The sequence below is a fragment of the Pituophis catenifer genome, unplaced genomic scaffold (assembly GCF_029215685.1).
Source record: "Pituophis catenifer annectens isolate HBS135680 unplaced genomic scaffold, rPitCat1.0.hap2 SCAF_2, whole genome shotgun sequence".
Classification (NCBI taxonomy): domain Eukaryota; kingdom Metazoa; phylum Chordata; class Lepidosauria; order Squamata; family Colubridae; genus Pituophis; species Pituophis catenifer.
Genome location: NW_027256882.1, coordinates 31,697,227 through 31,724,418, shown reverse-complemented (window position 1 = coordinate 31,724,418; position 27,192 = coordinate 31,697,227). Strand labels below are relative to the sequence as shown.

Here is a 27,192-nt window from a genome sequence, read left to right as displayed (position 1 = left end):
AGGCATCTGGCATCGCTTTTCTTGGGAAAATGGTCCTTCCCAGTTCGGTGTATCCAATGGCCACCAACCTTGTCTTTTCAAGAGCTTTTTATTTCACCTCCCTCCTTCTATGGTTTCGCTTGTTAATCTCCATCTGGTCCTCAGTGTTGATTAAGAAGAGTCAACCACCCAGGAAATGTTTTATTAGCAAGCAGAATTAGCCACGATTTATATCCATCTGGACAAGGAAGGGACCTGGGCTGTTTGAGCAAAAGGATGCTATAAACTATGTTATGAACTACTCATTGGGTCCACACAACATGCTTATCCTTAAACCCAGATCATCCAAACACCATAGCTTGGTCCGTGTCCACATTATGCCCAAAGAAATATTGTAAATTTGTTTTGTATTCTTGTCTTATGTGATTTTGGAATTTTAAAAGACGTCGTTGATTTATTTCGCAGTGATTGACTGGGCCTCTTGCAAGCTTGATGGGCGAAAAGTTACTAACTTTTGTATTAAACTTTAACTATCCCATCTAATTTAACATGTTGGACTAGATCTTCTAGTCCAACATCCTGCTCAAGCAGGAAACCCTACCTATTTTCAAACAGAGTAGAGTAGAGTAGAGTAGAGTAGAGTAGAGTAGAGTAGAGTAGAGTAGGGTAGGGTAGGGTAGGGTAGGATAGGATAGGATAGGATAGGATAGGATAGAATAGAATAGAATAGAATAGAATAGAATAGAATAGAATAGAATAGAATAGAATAGAATAGAATAGAATAACAGAGTTGGAAGGGACCTTGGAGGTCTTCTAGTCCAATCCTCTGCTCAGGCAGGAAACCCTATAGCATTTCAGACAAATGGCTGTCCAATCTCTTCTTTAAAAGGAGCCCTGGTGGTGCAGCAGACTAAAGCACTGTTATTAACATCAGCTGCCTGCAATTACTGCAAGTTCAAATCTCACCAGGCTCAAGGTTGACTCAGCCTTCCATCCTTTCTAAGGTAGGTAAAATGAGGACCCAGATTGTGGGGGCAATAAACTGACTTTGTATAAAAAATATACAAAAGTATGAAGGCTATTGCTTAATGCATTGTAAACTGCCCTGAATCTCCGGAGAAGGGCGGCATATAAATCAAATTAAAAAAAAAAAGCTTCCAGTGTTTGGAAAATTCACAACTTCTGGAGGCAAGTTGTGAATTGGTTAATTCTAACTATCAGGAAATTTCTCCTCAGTTCTAGGTTGCTTCTCTCCTTGATTAGTTTCCATCCATTGCTTCTTGTCCTGCCTTCAGGTGCTTTGGAGAAAAGCTCGATTCCCTCTTCCTAGTGGCAACCCCTGAGATATCGGAACATGGCTGTCATGTCACCCCTAGTCCTTCTTTTCATTAAATTTAATGAATTTTAGGCAAATGGCTTTCCAAACTCTTCTTGAAAACCTCCAGTGTTGGAGCACCCATAACTTCTGGAGGCAAGTCGTTCCACTGATTAATTGTTTTCATTATCAGGAAATTTCTCCTCAGTTCTAGCTTAGTTCTTTCCTTCATAGGTTTCCACCCATTGCTTCTTGTCCTGCCTTCAGGTGTTTTGGAGGATAGTTTGACGGCTTCTTCTTTGTGGCAGCCCCTCAAATATTGGAAGACTTCCGCTCTTCAATTCTACTTTTTTTTTTTAATTGACCCATTCATACCTGTGGACAATGGCAGGTGAATTCAATAGGATTCTTGGGCAGCACGCTACAGCTTCCACCATTAAGGCAAGGATTTGATTGGCAACTGTCAATCACTGACTCACACAGAAGTCCTGGAGGGAAGAACAAACACAGTGCCAAAGAGTTTGTTTTAAATTTTACTTCTATTGGTTTCTTCTTTGCAATCTACCAGTGTTGTCCCTTCCTTTTTTCTAAACTTCTGGCAATTTGATGTTAGCAGTTTCTGCTACAAGGTCAATTTCTGATGATTTGTACGTAGTTCTCCACTTACGACCACAATGGAACCCAAATTTTGGTTGCTAAGCAAGATAGCTATGAGGTGAGTTTTGCCTCAGTTTAGAACCTTTCTGCCACAGTTGTGAAGTGAACTCCTGCAGTTCTTAAACTAGTAACAGACAGAGTTGTAAAGTAAATCTGGCTTCCCCACTGACTTTGCTTATCCAAAAGTCGCAAAAGGGGATCACATGACCCCGGGACACTGCAACCGTCATAAATATGAGTCAGTTGCAAAAGAGTCCAAACTGCTACAGCAGTTGTTAAGTGTGAAAAATGGTTGTAAGCAGGGGTGAAATCCAGCAGGTTCTGACAGGTTCTGGAGAACTGGTAGTAAAATTTTGAGTTCAGAGAACTGGCAAATGCCACCTCTGGCTGAGGACGCAGATTGTTGGGGGCAGTATGCTGACTCTGTAAACTGCTTAGAGAGGGCTATAAAGCCCTGTGAAGCGGTATATAAGTGCTATTGCTATAGTGCTATTACCTTACCTGAATATCCAGGGTTGCAGAGACAGTGAAAACCATGTTCATCAGATTGGCAGCTCTGGGACCCAGGCTGGCGGCAAGGCTGGGAGAAGCAGGCATCCACCACCCCCTGACACCTTTCTCCCACATATCCAGTGGGGCAGATGCACAAAAACCCCTCATTCTGAGCCACGCAGGTCCCGCCATAGTAGCAGGGAGGGCTGGCTAGAGAGCAGGGATCCAGGTGACAATTGGGTCCTGGAAGGACAAAAAGAACGTCAGATTCCTCTCTTCTTCGCCCACACAGTCAACCTCACTAGCTTTCATTTTATTTTAGGCAAAAGGTCCTTTTAATTAAAATGATGAGAGGCCGGGTTGGGAGCAGCAGTGTGGGTCCAAACTGGCAACCCAGTTGTGTGATCCAGCACAAAGAGTGGCTCTAATCCAGTGTTTCTCAACCTCAGCCATTTTAAGTCATGTGGACTTCAACTCCCAGAATTCCTCAGCTGGGGAATTCTGGGAGTTGAAGTCCACACAGCTTAAAATGGCTGAGGTTGAGAAACACTGCTCTGATCACTCCAATATATCGCTCTGGATGGATTTGAAATACTTATATCCATAAGAGATCAATTATCAGAGATATATTATATTATAAGTGATATACCATATTTTTCAGAGTATAAAATGCAGTCCCCCCCCCAAAAAGTGGGTGAAAATTTTGGTGCGTCTTATACAGCGAATGTTGCGGCGAGGGAGAGGGGGGTTGACGCGGAGCCAATCAGATGTTCTAGAATGGGCCGCCGTGGCAGTGGGGAAGGGGGCGCAGCGGTAGCGAACAGCCGAGCCAAGTGGGCTGCACTAAAATGAACCGCGGCAGTGGTGAACAGGCCGCAGCAAACAGGCGGTGGCGAATGGGCTGCACCAAATGGGCCGGGGTGGTGGCAAATAGGTCATGGCAAATGGGCCGTGGCGGTGGTGAACGGGCGGCAGCGGCAAATGGGTGGTGGCAAATGGGCTGCGGCAAATGGGCCAGATGAATACCAGATGGATGCTGGGAGGCAGAGGCAGATTTTTTTTCTTTTTTTCCTCCCCAAAAAAGGTAGGTGTGTCTTATAGTCCGGAGCATCTTATACTCCAAAAAATACGGTATCTCCGTCTGGGGAGTGTCTTGCAAGTGTTGGTTCTTTTGCATGGTGTGGGGCACACACCCCATTTTCCTTAGGCTGACATGGCAGGCTCATTCCCAGCCCCATATGCTCTTTGGGGCATAGAATTTATTACCTCATTTTATCTTAATATGGTGTGTTCCACCTGAGACTTGACCACCAAGCCTTCTGCCATTTTGATTGTGGGAGGCAGTTGATTGTTCCTGGCTCAGTGTGTTTTGCTCAGGCCTACACAAATCTCTCCCTCACCTTTTGTTCCTGGAGGACACAAGCATCGAAAACCGTCTGCCATCTTGATACAGGTTCCTCCATTGAGACATTTTTGTGTTGGCAGGCACTGGAAGGAGAGAATTTGTCACGACAGGTAGTCCTCAACTTATGACAGTTTGTTTAGTGACCGTTCGAAGTCACAATGTCACTGAAAAAAGTGACTTATGACCATTTTTCACATTTATGACTGTTGCCGCATCCCCATGGCCATGTGATGCTTGGCGACTGACTCATATTACGACGATTGTGGTGTCTTGGGGTGGGGGTCATGCCAACACTTTTTGCAACCTTCTGACAAACTAAGGCAGTGGGGAAGCCAAATTCACTTAACAACCATGTTACTAACTTAACCACTGCAGTGATTCACTTAACAACCATGGCAAGAGAGGTCGTAAAAGGGGACAAAATTCACTTAACAAATGTTTCACTTAGCAATGGAAATTTTTGGGCTCAATTGTGGTCGTAAATCGAGGACTACCTGCAGTAGTGATAAAATCCAGGAACCCTGGATCTGGGACTACAATATTGAAGCAAACAAGTCCAGTTCAAGTATCACTTACAGAAGTTTGGTCAGCTTCTCCAAGGAAACGTCCAGCAAATGGGAGCTTGTTTCCCTTGTCGTTCGGTTCCACGGTAGACCTGATCTTAGGATTGAGACGTTTTACCTAAAATTTAAGTCAAATTGAGCAACACAAAAGGCTGGAAAGAAAATAAAGTCAGAAACGAGGACTGAAAATGAGGAACTGGACGTGTTCCCTGGGTGGAGCAGACTAACTCACACTGCCAACCAACCCCGTGCATTTTTAACAGCTGCTTCCTTTGCAGATCAACATCAAAAATCCTTGAATGGATTTCCACACAATGACATTTTCTCTGCTCATTCCTGGAGGGGCAGCTACGGTTAAAAGGAAAGGGAATTCCGTCCCCGCCCCCACCTCTGATCGGGTTACATTCCCTCCTTGAGAGTTTCAAGAATCCATTACAGCAGGGGTGAAATGCTCCCGGTTCAGACCGGATCTCCTGATCTGGTAGCGATGGCGGCTGGTGGTATAGAGAACCGGTAGCAAAAATCCCTGCCCCCCCCATGCCCAGCTGAGCGCGCCCAGCTTCGCCGTGCTTTTAAAAGACTCTGATGATCCCAGCTGAGTTGCCTGATCGTCAGAGGCTTTTAAAAGCATTTTTTTTACAACCTCTTCGGCCAAAGAGGTTGTAGAAAAAATGCTTTTAAAAGTTAAAAAAAAAAAAAAAAAGTTGGCCACGCCCACCCAGTCACATTATCCCCCCACCAAGCCACGCCCACAGAACCGGTAGTAACAAATTTTACATTTCACCACTGCATTACAGTGATGTCGAAGCTATGACACGTGTGTCAGAAGTGACACGCCGCATTTGGGTGACAGGCCATCCATCATCCACACCCGACAACGATTCTCAAAAACATGTTCTCATGCAATTTTTTTCGAGGTTGTGGAGGACTGTGGGAGGATAGGGTGTGCGCTCGCGTGGCCTCCAGCGCCTCTAAAAATTGTGTGAGAATGGGGCATGCCTTTGAACAATGTTTGTAGGCTACGGAGGCTACATAAGAATGGGGCATGGTCAGAGGTGGTATTCACTTACCTTCCCTACCGGTTCGCAAATATGATCGCGCGCGCATACGCTCGCTTTGCTCGCACGCGCCACTTTCCGCACATGCTCTATGCTCACACACGTGCCTCCCACGCATGCACACAGCCTCCAAAATGTGTCTAAATAGGACGGCATTACGTCCAGGTGGATGGGCGGGGCCTGTCGCAGTTGGCACTACCAGTTTGACCAAACCGGACAGAACCGGCTGAATCCCACCAGTGGGTATGGTCTTGCACAGCTTTCAGACCTTCTGGAATTTGTGCGAGAGGGCCGTGTTCTCATGCAACCTCCGGAGCCCTGGAAATAAGTTTGTTTGAGCTATATGTCGTTTTCATAATTATCTGACATTTCTTTATAAAGTACATAGCAGGAGCCGTGGTGGTGCAGTTGTTAGAATGAAGTACTGCAGGCTACTTCTGCTGATTGCCGGCTGCCTGCAATTTGGCAGGTCGAATCTCACCAGGCTCAAGGTTGACTCAGCCTTCCATCCTTCTGAGGTGGGTAAAATGAGGATCCAAAATTGTTGGGGGCAATATGCTAACTCCGTAAAAACCGCTTAGAGAGAGCTGTAAAGCATTGTGAAGCAGTATATAAGTCTAAGTGCTATTGCTATTGCAACCACCACATGATTTGACTATTTTTTATATATATAAATGATCTTATAGAGAATTCTCTTTCATTGGGGGGAAGGGAGAATGACACACCAGCAGAGTCAAATTAGTCATTTTCCAAAACTTTGAGGTGTCAAGTCCCCAAACTTCACCCTCTCTGATCTAACAGATAGATGCCATCACCCACCTGATAGATGAGATTGGACAACCATTTGAGCTGGGTATTGTTCTAAACTCACCTGGCAACCATCTTTTCCGGTCTGGTCCGTGCAGTTGTCTCCGTTCTGCTTGGTCCTGTGTTGGCAATGGGGGCCACCCCATCCTGGAGGGCAGAAGCAGTGGGGTCCAGACTCCTTCACTCTGCATCGGCCTCCGTTCTTGCAGGTGTCTGTGGCATGTGGTAGAAAGAAACAGATGGGGAGACCCAAGTTGACAGGCATTTAGCTCAGGGAGGGTTTTGAGATGCCACCTGCTTATTCAGCTGCATTCTGTAATGTGTGGGGAAAAACTGCATAAAATCCAGAATTTCAGCATTTGAGCCTTTCTCTGGGTGATTAATTCAATAATAAGAAAAGTTTTACCTATTCTATTTCTCTCTGTTACAATGGAATTAAAAGCACAGGAGCAGGGGCGCAAACATTGGTGAAATTCAAATTTTTTTACCACCGGTTCTGTGGGCGTGGCTTGGTGAGCATGGTGTGGCTTGGTGGGCGTGGTTTGGTGGGTGTGGCAGGGGAAGGATACTGCAAAATCTCCATTTCCACCCCACTCCAGGGGAAGGATACTGCAAAATCTCCATTCCCACCCCAGTCCAGGGGAAGGATATTGCAAAATCTCCATTCCCACCCCACTCTGGGGCCAGCCAGAGGTGGTATTTGCTGGTTCTCCGAACTCCTCAAAATTTCCGCTTTTTTCTTATTTTCCTCCCCAAAAACTAAGGTGCGTCTTATACTCCGAAAAATATGGTACTTAATCTCGATGTTTTTAGTGTTTTTATTGTCTTAAAATGTTTTTAATTGTATTTTTTTTTATTTAAAAAGTTTTAACAATCATTACAACAATTTTTCCCCCTCCCACCCCCCCATCCCCCCTCTCCCTCCAACCCCCCCTCGACACCCACCCCCGGACTTCCCAGAGCAAAAACAGAGTATAGCATAACAAACATAAGCTAAAATAAGCTAACTTTCTGTGGTCTCCAAACTCCCCCTTGCTCTTTAACTCCCCTTTCAACTAACTAAACATATTCAAAAAGGAAATATAGATTTCATTCATAAGCTATTTGAAACTTTGTATTTTTTTTATAAACCACCCAGAGTCATTGACTGAGATGGGCAGCTATAAGAATTGAATAGTAAATAAATAAACTGTCAGATGTAAATGCCTTATTCTCTATTGTGTAAATAATGTATATATGGGACATCAGGGGTTAACTTATTCTTTGGATTTTAATGTATTCATAATTTACCACTCCCATTCCTGGCTCCACCCCTTGTATATATAAGGAGCCACCCTCACCATTTTCTTTGCTTCTATCTTGAATATTCAGCGAATATAGAATGCCTATTATTAAAGAGAAATATATTTAAATCTCTAATTCTTATTATCTTTATTGAGTCTGATCCTGAAAATATTGCAACAAGCTGGTAGCAGAGGATGGTTAATTGACTCAATAAATAATTAAAAATGTCTAAGAAAGATAGGCCCAACACCAGGGCCTACAGCAAGGAAATAGAAACTGAACAAGAGATGATCAACGAATCCACTAACGCGATTTCGAGAGAATCCGAAGAATACACCACTGAAGAAGAAGAACTGATAAATGAAAATAATGACCAGGAAGAAATCGAAATAGAAAATAACGAACTCAGGTCAGAGATATTGAAGATACTAAAAAGCCAGAAGAACGATGAAAGCCTCATCGCGAACCTCCAAGAAATGCTGAAGAACAACGGAGCAGCGAGAGAGAAAAACGTCGTTAAAGAAAAACCCAAAGATCAAAAAACTGTGAGTGAAATGAATACTGAGAAAGTCGTTGTGAAAAAGAAAAGATGTGATCCCGCGCGAAATTTTGAATGGCAGCCATCTTGGTTTCAACGAACTTCAAAAGAGAGTGAAGCAGAGCCAATCAAAACGCTCAGTTCAAAATTTCTGGCGCGAAAAACGCTATCAGACGACGAAAGTGAAAAAGAAGACTCAAACTCTTCAGAAGAACCAGAATCAGAAAGTGAAGACGATTTAACAAAGTCTCAAGTAAAGTCAGCAATGAAAACGCTTTTTGCTGCTTTTGGGCCAAGATTGAAAATTTCCAAGGCACCAACGAAGAAGCAAGAGATCAAACCGACAACTCGAGACCTGCACGCTCCCATCCTGACTTCGAAGGCGACGACACCTGAGCCCAGAGAGCCATGCCGATTCCGTCCTACACCGCAGACCGGATCAAGTGCCAACGCACACGAAAGAAAGAGAAGAGCTGTCGCCACCACCAGAACCCCTAAAACCGAACCAGAGACCGACTCATCTGAAGAGGAGCGGAACGAGAGAGCTGAAATGGAGAGAACCTTCCACGACGACGCCAAGGAAGAAATGAGCAACGCGCATGTGCAAAGCTACGTAGACGGCCCCGAAAGACTTGAACTGGCCAGAGAACCGCGCAGACTCGTTGCGAGCATCCCCATGCCGTTCTGTAATTTCCTGCACTTGCGAGACCACGGACTGCCTCAGGTTGTAAGTAATGGACAAAATAATGTGGGGAACTTACCCAGTGACTTCCCAAAACTTAGAATTGATGGCATTAATTTACAAGAGTGGTATCAACAACTTCAGGTTGTCTTTATGAAAGAAAATTTACTATTCTTTATAACTAGTCCTCCAAGAAGACCTTGGACTTTAAAAATAGATTGTTTACATCATAGAGCATTTTTCATAATAATATCTAGCGTGTCTCCTGCAATGTATCATAGCATCAAATCAAACCTAACTGTATCAGAAATAATTCAATGCATGTTTAACCTATTTCACAGCGATAGCGTAGCTACAACTACAAGAATGTCTAAGGATTTCTTTTCTTCTAGAGTGAAACCAGGGGTTTCTATAAGTGAGCATTTGATATCTCTAAACAAAATAAGAGCTGAGCTGCAATTGAGGGGGGAAGTGATTTCAGATCAAACAATGAAAAGTGTTATTATCAATTCACTTGATTCATCATGGGATAGCTTTATGTCACACTTAGATACTATTAATTTAGGATATTTAACCATAGAAAGTCTATCTAACAAATTGATAGCAGAAGACAATTCAAGAAAAAATCGTTCCAGTAATCAAACAGAACACAAATCTTTTAGGAAAGTAGCTTTCCAAGAAAAATATAATGAAGCCTTTAGATGCCACAATTGTGGGTCCAGGGAACACAGTAGAAGAGACTGTCCCAAAGTCTCAAGGGAGAGACATAGGCCAGAATATAGGAGCAAATACAATTATAGACAGTCTTCCACAGATAGACACAAATATAGAAGCCCACCAAATTACAGAGAAAGTAGAGGGGGTAGAGAAAATTCAAAAGAGAGAAAATCTGGGTCACTAAATGGACTAAACAAACAAGAAAGCACCAAAACACAACAAAATGAGAACAATAATTGGCTTATTGATTCTGGTGCAACCAATCACACCACTAACAACAAAAGTATATTATCTTCATTTACAGAAGATAAGTTTGTGATAAAGGTAGCTAATCAAGAAAAGGTTCAAGTATTAGGCAGAGGAAATGTGACCTTGCCTGGTTTAGGTAAAATAGAGGGGGTATTATTAATCCCAGAAATACCTCATAACATACTAAGTGCTATAAAACTAAGCAGAGATTCTGACATCAATATAGTTTTCTCAAAGGGGAAAGCAACTTTAGAGAAGGACAAAACAAATATAGGCACTGTGATGATAAAAGGAGGTCTACCCTATCTGATAACAAAAGAAAGATGGTTACATAACATTGATTCAAATATGGAAGATTGTATTGAAGCAGATGATGAAAATGTTAGTAACAGTGACAATGATGAATGTAAAATACCTCATGATCACAAAAATACACACAATGAGAAGAAACCAAAAATAGGTAAACCAATTCATGATGAGTGTGCTCACATCTTACATAGGAAGTTAGGACATGCAAGCTTTCCTGTAGTTCAAAAAATGACTGAACACGCAGAAGGTGTCAAAATAAAAAATTGTGATAATTATTTGGAATGCTCAGTATGTAAATCCACCAAACTAAAAACCAGTCCCAGACCAAAAAAATCTAACAGATCAACTAACAATATTTTTGACTTAGTACATATGGATTTAGTTGGTCCATTAACTCCATCAATTACCTATAGAAAACGTTACTTTCTAACAATAGTGGATGATTACAGTCGCTATGGTTTTGTTTACACATTAAAGCACAAGGATGAAACCTTTCAGAAATTTAAGGAATTCTACAAACGCATAGAAACACAACATAATATCAGAATAAAACAAATTATGACAGATAGGGGATGTGAATTCATGTCTAAAGAATTCTCCCAATGGTTAAAGGATAGGGGAATGCTACATTTCACGTCCAATCCATTTTCTGCGTTTCAAAACGGGATTGCAGAGAGAAAGAATTCCACACTACAAACCATGATTAGATGCACATTAGAGGATGCTGGTTTAGGCAAACAATTCTGGTCAGAAGCCCTACATTATTCAAATTACACTCAAAATAGAACCTGGTCCAGTATTGTGAATAAGACACCGTATGAGGTGATGTACAATAGGAAACCTAAATTAGCACACATGCACATATTTGGAGTCACTGCAGATGTGCACATACCTAAGCAGTTGAGGAGAAAGGGAGAAAACGTATCCAGAAGATTAAGATTTATGGGATATGAAACTGGAACCAAAGGGTACAGATTCATTGATAATAATAACAAATTTATAGTCTCCAGAACAGCTGTGTTCCATGAGCAGGCCAATTGGTCTAAACTGCACCTTAATGAAATATTTCCAAATAAATGCAAAGATGCGATATCTTGCGAGGAAGGGACAATAGAAAATCAAAACATTAACAAAAATAAGAACAAAACCAAAACTTGGACAAATAGTCAACATAAAATAAAGACAGACACATTAACAAAAAAGGAAGCTAGATATTTGCACGACAACCATAGCAAACCTGAAAGAGCTATTAGAAACAATAGAAATCAAATACCAAGTAAATACAAAGATTACATAATGCATATGAATGGAGAACAAATAACACCTAATACATATGAGGAAGTATTAAAACTCCCTCGTGAAGAAAGAGAAAAATGGGAACTAGCTATGAAAAAAGAGATGGAGAGTTTGCAAGGATTAAATGTATTCACTCCTGCGATCGCACCTAAGGATAAAACAATTATAGGTACCAGGTGGATTTATAAAATTAAGAACCTAGAAGGAGGCAATACTTTATACAAGGCTAGACTAGTTGCACAAGGTTATGCACAAAAATATCCAGAAGACTATACTGACACATACTCCCCCACGGTGAGGACAGAGAGTGTTAAAACAGCTCTAGTAGTAGCATCTGCACTCAATCTGGACGTATTTCAATATGACATACAGACTGCGTATTTACACGCAAAACTAGATAAGGAAATATATGTAAGAGCACCACATAGTCAATATACTAATAAGAATGAAATTTGGTTATTAAACAAGAGTCTATACGGATTAAAGCAATCTGGCAAGAGATGGTACGATTGCTTGGTAAAAGTACTAAAGACCATGGATTTCAACGCTACCACTGCTGATAACTGTTTCTTTGTAAAAAAGAGTGATGATCACATTGAATTTGTATTAATTTATGTGGATGATATTTTATATATAGGAAAACACAAAGAGAGCAGAGAAATCTTTGTAAATAAGTTAAACGAACATTTCTCGTTGAAATCTCTAGGTAAAGTGAATAAATACCTTGGTGTACAAATTAACAAAACTAGAAGGGGATTCAAACTTACTCAGAAAGATAAGATCGTTGAACTTCTAAACAAATGTAATTTAAACAATGCCAAAACCTGTGACACTCCTATGCAAACTGATTTCCTTAGAAACACTGATGAGTCTTCCCCTGAATTTAAAGATAATACATTTTACAGATCAGTTATAGGCTCACTCCTTTATATATCTAATTGGACCAGACCAGATATTGCATTACCTCTCAATTTATTGTCAAGATATGTTAGCAAACCAACCATGTATCATTGGGAAGCTGTCAAAAGAATTCTAAGATATTTGAAAAGTACATTAGATTTTTGTTTAGTATTAGAACCTAATAACGACAAAGAACCAAAAATTACCTGTTATGCGGATGCAGATTGGGCTGGTGATACATCATGCAGAAAGAGTACTTCTGGTTATATTTTTCTATTGAATGATTGTCCAGTTTACTGGTACACTGGTAAACAAGAACTGGTAGCCACTTCAACCACAGAAGCGGAATATGTTTGTTTATCCAAAGCTGCAAATAACCTTGTATGGTTCAATGACTTGATCTCAGATGTTTGGAAAAAACCTGCATTACCTTTTGTTGTGCATGAAGATAATAAAGCAGCCATTGAAATATCCAGATCCGATGCCATTGGACAAAGGTCCAGGCATATTGATATAAAATTTAAGCACGTGAGACAATTATCTCAAGATGGGTTCATCAAAGCAATACATTGTGATACTTCTGAACAATTAGCTGACATATTAACGAAGCCTTTACCTTCTAAACAGCACAAATATTTAACTTCTAAATTGTATGTATTATATTGTCCTGAATCTGAATGTAATTGGTGTTGTATAGCGAACCGGCATTTAGAGGGGGATTTGTCAGATGTAAATGCCTTATTCTCTATTGTGTAAATAATGTATATATGGGACATCAGGGGTTAACTTATTCTTTGGATTTTAATGTATTCATAATTTACCACTCCCATTCCTGGCTCCACCCCTTGTATATATAAGGAGCCACCCTCACCATTTTCTTTGCTTCTATCTTGAATATTCAGCGAATATAGAATGCCTATTATTAAAGAGAAATATATTTAAATCTCTAATTCTTATTATCTTTATTGAGTCTGATCCTGAAAATATTGCAACATAAACCATGATTTATAACTGTAATTCCAGGTTCAATTAAGGTTGTAAGTCAAGGACTACCTATCTTTTGTTTCCTATCTGTTCTCTCTGTCAAAATTTCCAATTAATGTACATGTTCTAAAGATCTTAGGTCATCATTCTACATGAGACATATATAACATTTCTCAACTTCAACATCTATAAGATGTGTGGACTTCAACTCCCAGAATTCTTTAGCCATCACGCTGGCTGGGGGAATTCTGGGAATTGAAGTCCACATATCTCAAAATACCCAAGGTTGAGAAACATTGATCTAGAGGCCCTTATGGGTACTAGAGATTGGTGACTAAAACAGCTAATAAAATAGTAATAAAAGTAATAAAATGAACATTGGGATCCTCTCCAATTTGGTCCTTTCAAAGTGTGTATTCCATCACATAAAACAGTGGGTTTTTTTCAAGCTGAGCCATATCTGTGGACTTCAACTCCCAGAATTCCCCAGTCAGCATGGAGTTGAGGTCCAACTATCCTAAAAAGTTGCCCGGTTTGAAAAACACTAACATAAAAGAAATATTCCAAAAAACTTTTGGCTCTTCCATTTAACATGTACTTTGCAGAGCAATGACGTGTGAGAGAATCAGCCAAGAGGATTTTTCAGAAATTGTACAGAGCTGGTGCTGCTGCTAGATACTCACAGTCTGAGCAAAGATCCAGGGTAACCTGGCATTTGGGTCCTGAATAACCTCTGGGGCAGAGGCAGTGAAAACTTCCAGGGCTGTTAAGGCAAGTTCCAGCATTCAAACAGGGGCTCGAAGAGCATTCGTCCTCATCTGCATCGCACACTGCCCCTGCGAGGGAGGGAAGAGTCGGTGACCCAGGGAGGAAGGGAGCAGATGTGTTTGAGAGCTGCTGGGCTGCCCGAAGGAGGAACTGACAGATTCAGACCGTGTTACCTACGTAGCCGCTGGGGCAGATGCACTGGAAGGATCCTTGGCGGGTCAAACAAGTAGCCCTCTGGTGGCATGGGCTGGAATTGCAAGCATTCACCTCTGTGTCGCACATCTGGCCTGTCCATCCAGGTGAACAGGTACAAAGTGGTCTGGGAAAGGAGAAGAGAGGAGAGGGGGGAGAAAGAGAAAATTATTTTATTTTATATTTTGTTTTTGTATTTGTTATTTTATTTTATTATTTATTTTATTTTAGATTTTAGATCATTTTAGATTATTTTAGATTCATTTTATTTTTTATTTGATATTTTATTTTATTATTTATTTTAGATTTTACTTTTTTATTTTTTATTATTTGATATTATTTGATATTTGATTTGATATTTTATTTTACTGTTAATTTTATATTTTACTTTTTATTTTTTTATTAATATTATTTGATATTATTTGATATTTGATTTGATATTTGATATTTGATTTGATATTTTATTTTATTTTTGTATTTGTTATTTTATTTTATTATTGATTTTATATTTATATTAGTTTTTTATATTTTATTTATATTTTATTTTTTATTTGATACTTTATTTTATTATTAATCTTATTTGATATTATTTTATATTTTATTTTTATTTCATTTTTATATTTTACATTTTTATATTTATATTTCATTTTATTTTATTAACAGGTTATATGGTGTCCCATCTCATGGCCATGGTAAACCTGGTTCTGGTTAGCTTTATTTTAGAGGGATTTTGTAATATTACTGCAGAAGAATGACAGTGAAATCACAGCTTCACAGACCAAATTGGGGAGAGGGCTTATCTCATCTGCAGGTCTTTATTAAATGCCAGCGTACTCCCCATTGCAATTTGCATGACTTAACTCCTAACAGGATGCACATTATGCAAATTAGGTCATACATGTCTATTAGTGCAATTATACCGTAATGCAAATGATGTTAATTGACACAAATGATTAAGGAGGGCTATTTGCATAAAGATGCTGCGATGCTAATGAAGGGAATTGGGCCAATAAGGTATGTTTATTTCGTATGGCTTTTAAAGGGCTTGGACTGGACTCCTTCGGATGCAGACAGGCTCCTCATGGGCCCTTTTGGGAATTGCTTGGATGGAAATTTCAGGGAGTTTGAAATCCAATAAGCTGGAGAGCATTAAACTGAGGTTCTATTCTGGGATTTGGGAAGGTAAAATTATATATAGGTAGTCCTTGATTTACGACCATAACTGGGACCAAAATTTCCTTTGCTAAGCAGGATGGTTGCTAATTGAGTCATGCCTAATTTTATGACACTTTATGGCATGGTTGTTAAGCGAATCACTGTAGTTTTTAAATGAATCATGTGGTGGTTAAACAAATCCAGCTTCTCCCATCGATTTTGCTTATCGGAAGCTGGCTGGGAAGTCACAAATGGAGATTGCGTGATCCCAGCAGTGGTGAGTTGTTACCGGTTCGCCCCAGATCGGGCAAACTGGTAGCGGCAGCGACAGGAGGCTCCGCCCACCTGCCCGGACGCTTCTGCGCATGCATGTGAGGACCGGTTGTAAGTCACTTTTTTCATCACCATCATAACTTCAAACTGTTATTAAACAAATAGTGTTGAGTTAAGGACTAACTCTCTATATATACTACGTCTACCAGATTATTTTTTTTCATGGTTCTGGGTCTCTGATCCTGAAACATTTAATAAAAAAGGAAGTCCCTGGCTGTGATGAACAGTAATTCACAATCTAGTAGTCCAGTTTGTAGTACAAATTGTAGTTCAATTTTGGATTGTAGCCCAAAATTTCAAAATGGTGACAGTGGCAGCACGATTAACCTCTGCCTGTTTTTTAATGTGTGATGTATGTGTGATACAGATACTCCTCAATTTACAACAGTTTGTTTAGTGACCATCCAAAGTTACAATCATACTGAAAAAAGTGACTAATAACAGTTTTTTATGTATATCTCTATCTCTATCTATTTATAGACTACCTCATTCAAATTAAGACCCCTAATGCTATTGCATTCTTGTATAAATATAGGGTCTTAATTTGAATGAAGTGATCTACAAATTTTGGTGTGTTCTAAAGGTGCTTTTTTAGGAGGCAACTAGACTTTCTTGTGGGTTTTTTTTTGAAGATGTTTTGCTTCTCATCCAAGAAGCTTCTTCAGCTCTGACTGGATGGTGGGAAACGGAAGGATTTATATTCCTTGCAGACAGCAGGTCATTTGCATCCTTTTAGATAGTCCTTTTTTTAAAAAAAATTTGATTTACATGCCGCCCTTCTCCGGAGACTCAGGGCGGCTTACAATGCGTTAAGCAATAGCCCTCATACTTTGATATATTTTATACAAAGTCAGCTTATTGCCCCCACAAACTGGGTCCTCAATTTACCTACCTTAGAAAGGATGGAAGGCTGAGTCAACCTTGAGCCTGGGGAGATTCGAACTAGCAGTAATTGCAGGCAGCTGGTGTTAAATTACAATGCTATCAGTCTGCTGAGCCACCAGGGGTCACCTGAGTAGTGCAAATGCACAGATAAACCACAAGCGCTTCAATGACACTCTAAAAGGATGCAAATGACCAGCTGTCTGCAAGGAGTATAAACCCTTCCATTCCCCACCATCCAGTCAGAGCTGAAGAACCTTCTTGGATGAGAAGCAAAAGGCCTTTGAAGAAAAAGTAAGAAAGTCCAGTTGCCTCCTGAAAAAGCACCTTTGAGACAACCATGACCTGGATGACTGAGAATCTCCATTGACTTTTGGTGTGTTCTAGCTCTCATAAAGTTAGAGGGAGGGAGGAAAGAACACTACTGAGACTTGCAGGGTTCTGTTCCTATAAACTTATAGGTAAAAGGTAAAGGTTCCCCTTGCACATATGTGCTAATCGTTCCCGACTCTAGGGGGCGGTGCTCATCTCCGTTTCAAAGCCGAAGAGCCAGCGCTGTCCGAAGACGTCTCCGTGGTCATGTGGCCGGCATGACTCAACGCCAAAGGTGCACGGAACGCTGTTACCTTCCCACCAAAGGTGGTTCCTATTTTTCTACTTGCCTTTTTTACGTGCTTTCGAACTGCTAGGTTGGCAGAAGCTGGGACAAATAACGGGAGCTCACCCCGTTATGCGGCACTAGGGATTCGAACTGCTGAACTGCCGACCTTTTGATCGACAAGCTCAGCATCTTAAGCCACTGAGCCACCGCGTCCCTATAACGTTATAATAAAGGTATATTTATTTTACTTTAATAAAAGTAAATTTATATTTACATACATGACTTTGGTTTCCTAGTCCGGTCTACCTTGAAGAACTGATGGATCCATCCTTACCCGGATTCTGTCCCGTGGCAACTGCCTCCGTTAAGGCACTGAAACGTCCAACAAGGGTCACTGAATTCCTTGCAGAGGGATCCTGTGAACCCCGGAGCGCAAACGCAGGTGAAGGAGCTGGGGGCATTGACACAGGTTCCATGCTCGCAAGGGGCAGCACGACAGAAATCAGTATCTCTCTCGCACTGAAGTCCCTCGAAACCTGGGGACAAAGTGTTGACACCATCAATCTTTTCCTGCTTTTAACCTTACCCTTATCCAAAGCTTATCCTGCACCAACTCAGACAGTTCAGGCTGCCCCAGGAGCTGATGACGATACAGGTCTACAAAGGAGTTAATGAGTCTGTCATTTGTACCTCTGTAACCATCTGGTTTGGCACAGCAACCAAACAGGACAGGCAAACAGACTTCAACGGAGAGTTAGGATTGCAGAAAAAACAATTGCAACCGGCCTGCCTTCCATTGAGGACCTGTATACTGCACGAGCCAGAAAGAAGGCTGTGAAAATATTGACAGACCCCTCACATCCTGGCCATAAATTGTTTCAACTTCTTCCCTCAAGGTGACGCTATAGGGAATTGCATGCCAAGACAACCAGACACAAAGGCAGTTCCCCCCGTCCATGCTACTGCGCTGCTAAACAACTATAGGAAGCCCACCCCCCGATTAAATATTCTTTATTCTTAATATTAAGAGAGGCAGAATATTATATTTCCCCAAAGGAGAAATGGAGAAACATGTTCTTAAAGGCAGAAAGCAGTCCCCAGTCTTTCTTAATAGCGCACAGCAAATGCCTGAAGTCTTTAGAGATGGATATTTTGTGCCCATTGAGAAAGACTGAGCCAGCCTATTCACACACACAAAAGAACAGCTCCAGCTTCATCTGATGGGATTAAGAATTTACATCCCCCACCTAAATTCTAAGGACAGGACCTCTAGGACATAATAGGATTAACTCACCACCATTAGACTAGGAAAAGACACAAGGCTCATTACACTGTACAACCCCCTGGAGCATCTCAGAACCCTATAAAAATCCATCCATTCCTAAACCAAGGGGTCAGCCACCAAGGAAAAATTGCTTCTGTCACTGAAGTTTCTGGAATCCAAATAAACCTTCTTTCCTTGCAGCCTCCAATCAGCCTCCATTTTATTTCTAGCACCTTTCTCCTGGCTTGGAATCGGACCGGATTTTGCTTCCCACACATTGCACTGTCCTTTTGCAACCTTCTGACAAGCAAAGTCAATAGGGAAGCCAGATTCACTTCACAACCTGGTTACTAACTTAACTACAACTGAGCCCAAAATTTCTGTGGCTAAGCAAGACAGTTTCCTGCCACAGTTCTTAAGTGCAGTTGTTAAGTTAGTAACACCGTTGTTAAGTGAATAGGGCTTCCCCATTGAGTTTCCTTGTCAGAAGGTCGCAAAGGGGAATCACGTGACCTTGGGAACTGTCATAAATAAGTGCGAGTTGCCAAGTATCCAAATTTTGATTGCGTGACCACAGGGATGCTGCAACGGTCATAAGTGTGAAAAACGGTCATAAATCCATTAAGGAGCCTTGATGGAGCAGCGGACTAAAGCGCTGTTAAATAGCACTTAGCTGCCAGCTGCCTGCAAATACTGCGAGTTCAAATCTCACCAGGCTCAAGGTTGACTCAGCCTTCCATCCTTCCGAGGTAGGTAAAATGAGGACCCGGATTGTGGGGGCAATAAGCTGACTTTGTATAAAAAAGAACACCACTTGGGGGGGGGGGGCGGCGAAAGCCCTACTAAGCAGGTATATACAAAAGTACGAAGGCTATTGCTTAATGCATTGTAAACCGCCCTGAGTCTCCGGAGAAGGGCGGCATATAAATCGAACCAATAAATAAATAAATAAATAAATAAATAAATAAATAAATAAATAAATAAATAAATAAATAACTTTTTTCAATGCGGTTGTAGCTTCGAATGGTCACTAAATGGATGGTTGTAAATCAAGGACTACCTGCTCTTTTCTTTTATGACTGCGTAGTTCTCATACATACATTTACTTTAGGGATGAGTGCAATGGAGCCACCCAGAGGTGGTTAAAAGATGAGTGGTTAGATAGTAAATCTGTTAAATAAATGCTGAACTCCAGCCAACCTTAGAAAAAGTCTTAATCACTCTAAGACTGAGGCACTCAAGAGATAGCCAGGGTACAATCTCTCTCTCGGTTTCCTGCCTTAAAACGGAAGGAAATCTGTGACTTTCAGCCACAAAATTATGTACCGCTAGCCGCTAACACTTAGCAATAACGCTTAGATTTATATACTACTTCATAGTGCTTTACTGCCCCCTCTTAGCAGTTTACAGAGTCAGCGTATTCAATCAATCAGAATAGAGCTGGAAGGGACTTTGGAGGTCTTCTAGTCCAGCTCAAGCAGGAGACCCTATACCATTTCAGACAAGTGGCTGCCCAGTCTCTCCTTAAAAACCTCCAGTGATGAAGCATCTGCAACTTCTGGTGGCAAGCTATTCCACTGGTTAATTGTCCTCACTGTTAGGAAGTTTCTCCTTAATTCCAGGTTACTTCTGTCCTTGATTAGTTCCCATCCGTAGTTTCTTGTCCTGCCCTCTAGTGCTTTGGAAAATAACAATCTGGGTCCTGAATTTACCGACCTCGGAAGGATGGAAGGCTAAATCAACCTTGAGCCGGTCAGGATCAAATTTCTGGCAGTGGGCAGAGTCAGCCTGCAATACTGCATTCTAACCACTGTGCCACCCCACAGCTCATACTACTACCAGTAGCCCTGATGATGTTACCCAGTTAGGCTAATGAAACATCTCCAAGAAAACAATCAAGCTCGGAGATCACCCCTCACTTCAATTCTAAGCTACAGATATTCTCCTTTATGGGTACAGAGCAGGGTTGAAATGCTCCCGGTTCGGACCGGATCACCCGATCCGGTAGTGATGGCGGCGGGTGGTTCAGAGAACTGGTAGCAAAAATCCCTGCGCCCTCCCCCTCCCATGCCCAGCTGAGCCGCACGATCATCAAAGGGCTTTTTTTTTTTTTTACTTTTAAAAGCATTTTTTCTACAATCTCTTCGGACAAAAAAATGCTTTTAAAAGTTAAAAAAAAAGCCTCTGATGATCGCGCGGCTCAGCTGGGATTGTCAGAGGCTTTTCAAAGCATTTTTTTCTGCAACCTCTTGGCTGAAGAGGTGGTTAAAAAATGCTTTGAAAAGTCTCTGATTATTCCAGCTGAGTTGCCTGATCAGCAGAGGCTTTTCAAAGCATTTTTTAAAAAGCCTCTCTGACGATCCCAGCTGAGTTGCCTGATCAGCAGAGGCTTTTCAAAGCATTAGAAAAAATGCTTTGAAAAGTTGTTAAAAAAAAAAAGTTGGCCACACCCACCCAGTCACATTACCCCCACCACCCCCAAGCCACGCCCACAGAACAGGTAGTAACAAATTTTACATTTCACCCTGGTACAGAGGCCTGAAGCAGAAGGTGGAGGGTTCTAAAGTTGGAAGATGGTAGTCCAGGAACGTAACTATTAGAATGATAGATAAGTTGACATAATAGAATATGATGGTCAGAAATTATTGCACAACGCTAGCACTGTTTAAAATAGTATATATGTTATTCTGTTGGGGTTTTTTAACTTTTGTTTTAGGGTAAGTGGAATGCCAGGACAATTACACTGTATTCAATATATTCAGGTGTAAACAATAAAAATATATCTAAAAAAAAGAAAGAAAGATGGTAGTCCAAAGAGGATCTTCTGTAGGGAAGATGGAGGGATCATGTCCTCTGGGCTCTCTCTGTTGTGGTCCGCCAGCAGCCTGCGGAGCTGGCAGCGGAGTCGGACAGTGAGGAGGATGGGGAGGACAATGGGCCAGTCCTGGAGTCAGGGGAAGGCCCGGATGTGGGCTCTGCGTCGGAGGCAGAGATGGGGCCAGGGCCATCTGGGAGCGATGCGTGGACTCCAGAGCCTCCAGAAGCAGACAGCAGAGAGGCAGAGGAGCAGGAGGAGCCTGTTCCTAGTGCACGCATGCAAAGAGCTGTCAGTAGGCAAGAGCAGCTGAAGCAAAAAGGACAACTCAGGAGTAAGGCCAGAAGATGATTGGCCCCTCCCATAAGGCTTAAAAGAGCAGCAACAAGCCGTTGGGTTCTTTGTAGAAAAACAACGTTGATTCCAGTGCTTCTTGTCAGCATCTCTTGAACTTTATGGGGGTTTTGCCAAGAAAAGCCTTTGGCAGGTTGCCAAAGACATCAAAGGTTGGTGATAAGGCCGAAGAATTTGTCTTGGACTAAAGCTGAGAATGAATTAATTCTCAGCTGTTTTAATAAAGTAAGCTTGTTCAGGACTGAATTGTGTTTGGTAATCACTACGTGGGCCTCGGTCATAACACTCTCTTCGCCATCCTCACTCACCAGGGGGACACAGGCAGGCTGTGCCATGGCTCTGGAGTACACAGGTTCCCCCGTTGAGGCAGTGGCCTTGGAGACACTCTTCGACTTCACACAATGGCCCACCGAACCCTGTAAAGGAAAGATCTTAAGGGACCGAGAAGAAGGAGGACCAAACAAGCGTCTGTCAAATGTTGTGCAGCATACATGTCTATCAATTAAATCTAAAACACGGGAGTCATATTGTCTAACCCAGGAGTGTCAAACTCAAGGTCTGTGGGCCAGATGCCACCCGCAGGGTGCTTAGACTTGGCCCGCAGGGCCGCCCTGGAAACAGCGAAGGATGCCTCTGCCAGTGGCCTTGCAGACGGTCCTCCTGAGCTCCGTTTTTGCTGGCAGAGGGTTGCAGGAGCTCGTCCCAGCTGAAAACGGAGCTTGGGAGCCTGTTTTTGCTGGCAGAGACTCGGGCCACCACAGACGCCCCTGACACGAGTGATGTCAAGCTGGCCACGCCCACCCCAGTCATGCCCACCCCACCCCGAGGACAAACACAATCCTGATGCGGCCCTCAATGAAATCGAGTTTGACACCCCTGGTCTAACCAAAAATCAGGAGTACCTTTTCTAATTTATAGAAATTTATAACTAAGTCATAAATTTCCAGGTGTTGCAGCTTAGGCCTCATAATAGTCCTCGACTTACGACCGCGATTGAGCCCAAATTTCTGTTGTTACGTGAGAAATTTGTCAAGTGAGTTTTGCCCCGTTTTACGACCTTTCTGGACACAGTTTTGTCAAGTGAATCACTGCAATTGATAAGTTACTAATCTGGTTGTTAAGTGAATCGGGCCTCCCTATTGATTTTGCTTGCCAAAAGATTGCAAAAAGGGGATCACATGCACAGCAACGGTCATAAGTACGAACCAGTTGCCAAGTGTCTGAATTTTGATCACATGATCCTGGGGACGCTACAAAGGTCGTAAATGTCATCAATGGTCATCAATCACTTTGTTCAGTGACGCTGCAACACTGAACAGTCACTAAATGAATTGTTATAAGTCAAGGACTATATGTAATGTATCACAGGTAGTAATACTATACTATAGTATAGTATTATAGTACACTATAGTATATAATGAATGATAATTGAGCCTGGAATTACAGTTGTATATCATTAAGTGAACATAGCAGTCATTAACTGAACCCATTGTCCACAAGGGGTGTTCTTTGCAAGAAACCAGAAATAAACCCTGGATTCCAGCAAAACAGCCATAAATCACGGTCACGTGATTGTGGGACATTGGAAACAGCCATAATTGTGGGCAGGTTGCCAAGTGCCCAAAATATGATCATGTGACTGCACGGGGGGTGGGGGAAGGGGGGCAGACCTCAGAACTTCGAATCTAGGTCATAAGTACCTTTTTTTGAGGTCCACTGTAACTTTGAACAGCTGCTAAGCAACCAGTGAGATTATTGGTATGAAATGAAATGAAACATTCTAAGAAAGGCTTATGCCCTCAGATAAAAGTATTACTTCAGAAAAGGCGCTGCTCGACTCCGACTGATTTCCTATCTGTTCAAATAAAAATAAAAAAAGAAATCCATGATATTTAGCTGCATTTTTGCCTAATCCAAGGCCTTCTTACCGGATGGGCAGAGGCATTGGAAACGGTCCAGCAGGTCCAAGCAGGAGGCCCCGTTCTGACAAGGCTGGCTGAGGCACTCATTGAGGTTCGATTCACACCTGGAGCCTGTGTAGCCCCTGAGGCAGGAGCAGGTGAACGAGCCGGGCGTATTGTAGCAGCTTCCTCTGTGTTCACATGGGTTGCTCCCTGGAGCAGGAGAGAGGAAGAGTCTAGAGAAATTCATGTCATGTAATATATATGTGGGTATCAGTGGTGAAATCCAATTTTTTTTACTACCGATTCTGTGGGCGTGGCTTGGTGGGAGTGGCAGGGGAAGGATACTGCAAAATCTCCATTCCCTCTCCACTCCAGGGGGAAGGATATTGCAAAATCTCCATTCCCACCCCTCTCTTGGGCCAGCCAGAGGTGGTATTTGCCGGTTCTTCGAACTGCTCAAAATTTCCGCTACTAGTTCTCCAGAACCTGCTGGATTTCAACCCTGGTGGGTATATGTATTGTATTGTATTGTATTGTATTGTATTGTATTGTATTGTATTGTATTGTATTGTATTGTATTGTATTGTATTGTATTGTATTGTATTGTATTGTATTGTATTGTATTGTATTGTATTTAGTCATGTTTAGGTATTTTAGAAGGCCAGATCCTGAAGATGAAACTCAAATACTTTGGTCTCCTAATGAGAAGGAAGGACTCACTGGAGAAGAGCCTAATGCTGGGAAAGATTGAGGGCAAAAGAAGAAGGGGACGGCAGAGAATGAGGTGGCTGGATGGAGTCACTGAAGCAGTCGGCATGAGCTTAAATGGACTCCGGGCAGTGGTGGGATTCAAATAATTTAACAACCGGTTCTCTGCCCTAATTATTTCTTCCAACAACCAGTTCACCAAACTGCTCAGAAAGTTAACAACCGGTTCTCCCGAAGTGGTGCGTACTGGCTGAATCCCACCACTGACTCCGGGGGATGGTAGAAGACAGGAAGGCCTGGAGGAACATTGTCCATGAGTCGGACATGACTTCACAACTAACAACAAAATTAGAGATGGAGACCCTTTGAGAGCTGTATGCAATGAAATTTCATCTTAATGTATGCCGAGTAATGGGTGAACATATATGTCAGATGTAAATGCCTTATTCTCTAATGTGTAAATAATGTATATATGGAACATCAGGGGTTAACTCATTCTTTGGACTTTAATGTATTCATAATTTACCACTCCCATTCCTGGCTCCACCCCTTGTATATATAAGGAGCCATCCTCCCCATTTTCATTGCTTCTATCTTGAATATTCAGCGAATATAGAATGCCTATTATGATTAAAGAGAAATATATTTAAATCTCTAACTTCTATTATCTTTATTGAGTCTGATCCTGAAAATATTGCAACAAGCTGGTAGCAGAGGATGGTTAATTGACTCAATAAGTAATTAAAAATGTCCAAGAAAGATAGGCCCAACACCAGGGCCTACAGCAAAGAAATAGAAACTGATCAAGAGACAATCAACGAATCCACTAATGCGATTTCGAGAGAATCCGAAGAATACACCACTGAAGAAGAAGAACTGATGAGTGAAAATAACGACCAGGAAGAAATCGAGATAGAAAATAACGAACTCAGGTCAGAGATATTAAAGATACTAAAAAGCCAAAAGAATGATGAAAGCCTCATCGCGGACCTCCAGGAGATGCTGAGAAACAGCGGAGCAGCGAGAGAGAAAAACGTCATTAAAGAAAAACCCAAAGATCAAAAAACTGTGAGTGAAATGACTACTGAGAAAATAGTTGTAAAAAAGAAAAGATGTGACATCGCGCGAAATTTTGAATGGCAGCCATCTTGGTTTCAACGAACTTCAAAAGAGAGTGAAGCAGAGCCAATCAAAACGCTCAGTTCAAAATTTCTGGCGCGAAAAACGCTATCAGACGAAGAAAGTGAAAAAGAAGTCTCAAACTCTTCAGATGAACCAAAATCAGAAAGTGAAGACGATTTAACAAAGTCTCAAGTAAAGTCAGCAATGAAAACGCTTTTTGCTGCTTTTGGGCCAAGATTGAAAATTTCCAAGACATCAACAAAGAAGCAAGAAATCAAACCGACAACTCAAGACCTGCACGCTCCCATCCTGACTTCGAAAACGACGACACCCGAGCCCAGAGAGCCATGCCGATTCCGTCCTACACCGCAGACAGAATCGAGTGCCAGCGCACACAAGAGAAAGAGAAGAACCGTCGCCATCACCAAAGCCCCAAAAACCGAGCCAGAGACCGACTCATCTGAAGAGGAGCGGATCGAGAGAGCTGAAATGGAGAGAACCTTCCACAACGGCGCCAAAGAAGAAATGAGCAACGCGCATGTGCAAAACTACGTAGACGGCCCCGAAAGACTTGAACTGGCCAGAGAACCGCGCAGACTCGTTACAAGCATCCCAATGCCGTTCTGTAATTTCCTGCACTTGAGAGACCACGGACTGCCTCAGGTTGTAAGTAATGGACAGAATAATGTAGGGAATTTACCCAGTGACTTCCCAAAACTTAGAGTTGATGGCATTAATTTACAAGAGTGGTACCAACAGCTTCAGGTTATTTTTATGAAAGAAAATTTACTATTCTTTATAACTAGTCCTCCAAGAAGACCTTGGACTTTAAAAATAGATTGTTTACATCATAGAGCATTTTTCATAATAATTTCTAGCGTGTCTCCTGCAATGTATCATAGCATCAAACCAAACCTAACTGTATCAGAAATAATTCAATGCATGTTTAATCTATTTCACAGCGATAGCGTAGCCACAACCACAAGAATGTCTAAGGATTTCTTTTCTTCTAGAGTGAAACCAGGGGTTTCTATAAGTGAGCATTTGATAAATCTAAACAAAATAAGAGCTGAGCTGCAATTGAGGGGGGAAGTGATTTCAGATCAAACAATGAAAAGTGTTATTATCAATTCACTTGATCCATCATGGGATAGCTTTATGTCACACTTAGATACCATTAATTTGGGATATTTATCAATAGAAAATTTATCTAACAAATTGATAGCAGAAGACAATTCAAGAAAAAATCGTTTCAGTAACCAAACAGAACACAAATCTTTTAGGAAAGTAGTCTTTCAAGATAAATATAATGAGGCCTTTAGATGCCACAATTGTGGATCCAGGGAACACAGTAGAAGAGACTGTCCCAAAGTCCCAAGGGAGAGACATAGGCCAGAATACAGGAGCAAATACAATTACAGACAATCTTCCACAGATAGACACAAATATAGAAGTCCACCAAATTACAGAGAAAGTAGAGGGGGTAGAGAAAATTCAAAAGAGAGAAAATCTGGGTCACTAAATGGGCTAAATAAACAAGACAGCACCAGAACACAACAAGATGAGAACAATAATTGGCTTATTGATTCTGGTGCAACAAATCACACCACTAACAACAAAAGTATATTATCTTCATTTACAGAAGATAAGTTTGTGATAAAGGTAGCTAATCAAGAAAAGGTTCAAGTATTAGGCAGAGGAAATGTGACCTTGCCTGGTTTAGGGAAAATAGAGGGGGTATTATTAATCCCAGAAATACCTCACAACATACTGAGTGCTATAAAACTAAGCAGAGAATCTGACATCAATATAGTTTTCTCAAAGGGGAAAGCAACTATAGAAAAGAACAAAACAAATGT

At 41.6% G+C, this 27,192-nt stretch overlaps 1 protein-coding gene across 1 annotated transcript in view; it reads right to left on the bottom strand.

Annotated features, from left to right (window-relative positions):
* The window catches only part of NOTCH4 (notch receptor 4), a 71,057-nt gene that overhangs the window by 23,863 nt on the left and 20,002 nt on the right, over positions 1-27,192 (bottom strand). The window contains exons 7-16 of the mRNA XM_070936578.1: positions 23,528-23,713; positions 21,908-22,015; positions 17,501-17,702; positions 14,177-14,322; positions 13,919-14,071; positions 6,341-6,489; positions 4,425-4,529; positions 3,844-3,931; positions 2,453-2,686; positions 1,670-1,782 (exon numbers count right to left, since the gene is read on the bottom strand). Of these exons, the coding sequence (XP_070792679.1) occupies positions 1,670-1,782; positions 2,453-2,686; positions 3,844-3,931; positions 4,425-4,529; positions 6,341-6,489; positions 13,919-14,071; positions 14,177-14,322; positions 17,501-17,702; positions 21,908-22,015; positions 23,528-23,713 (1,484 nt within the window). The remainder of the gene's footprint in view (positions 1-1,669; positions 1,783-2,452; positions 2,687-3,843; positions 3,932-4,424; positions 4,530-6,340; positions 6,490-13,918; positions 14,072-14,176; positions 14,323-17,500; positions 17,703-21,907; positions 22,016-23,527; positions 23,714-27,192) is intronic.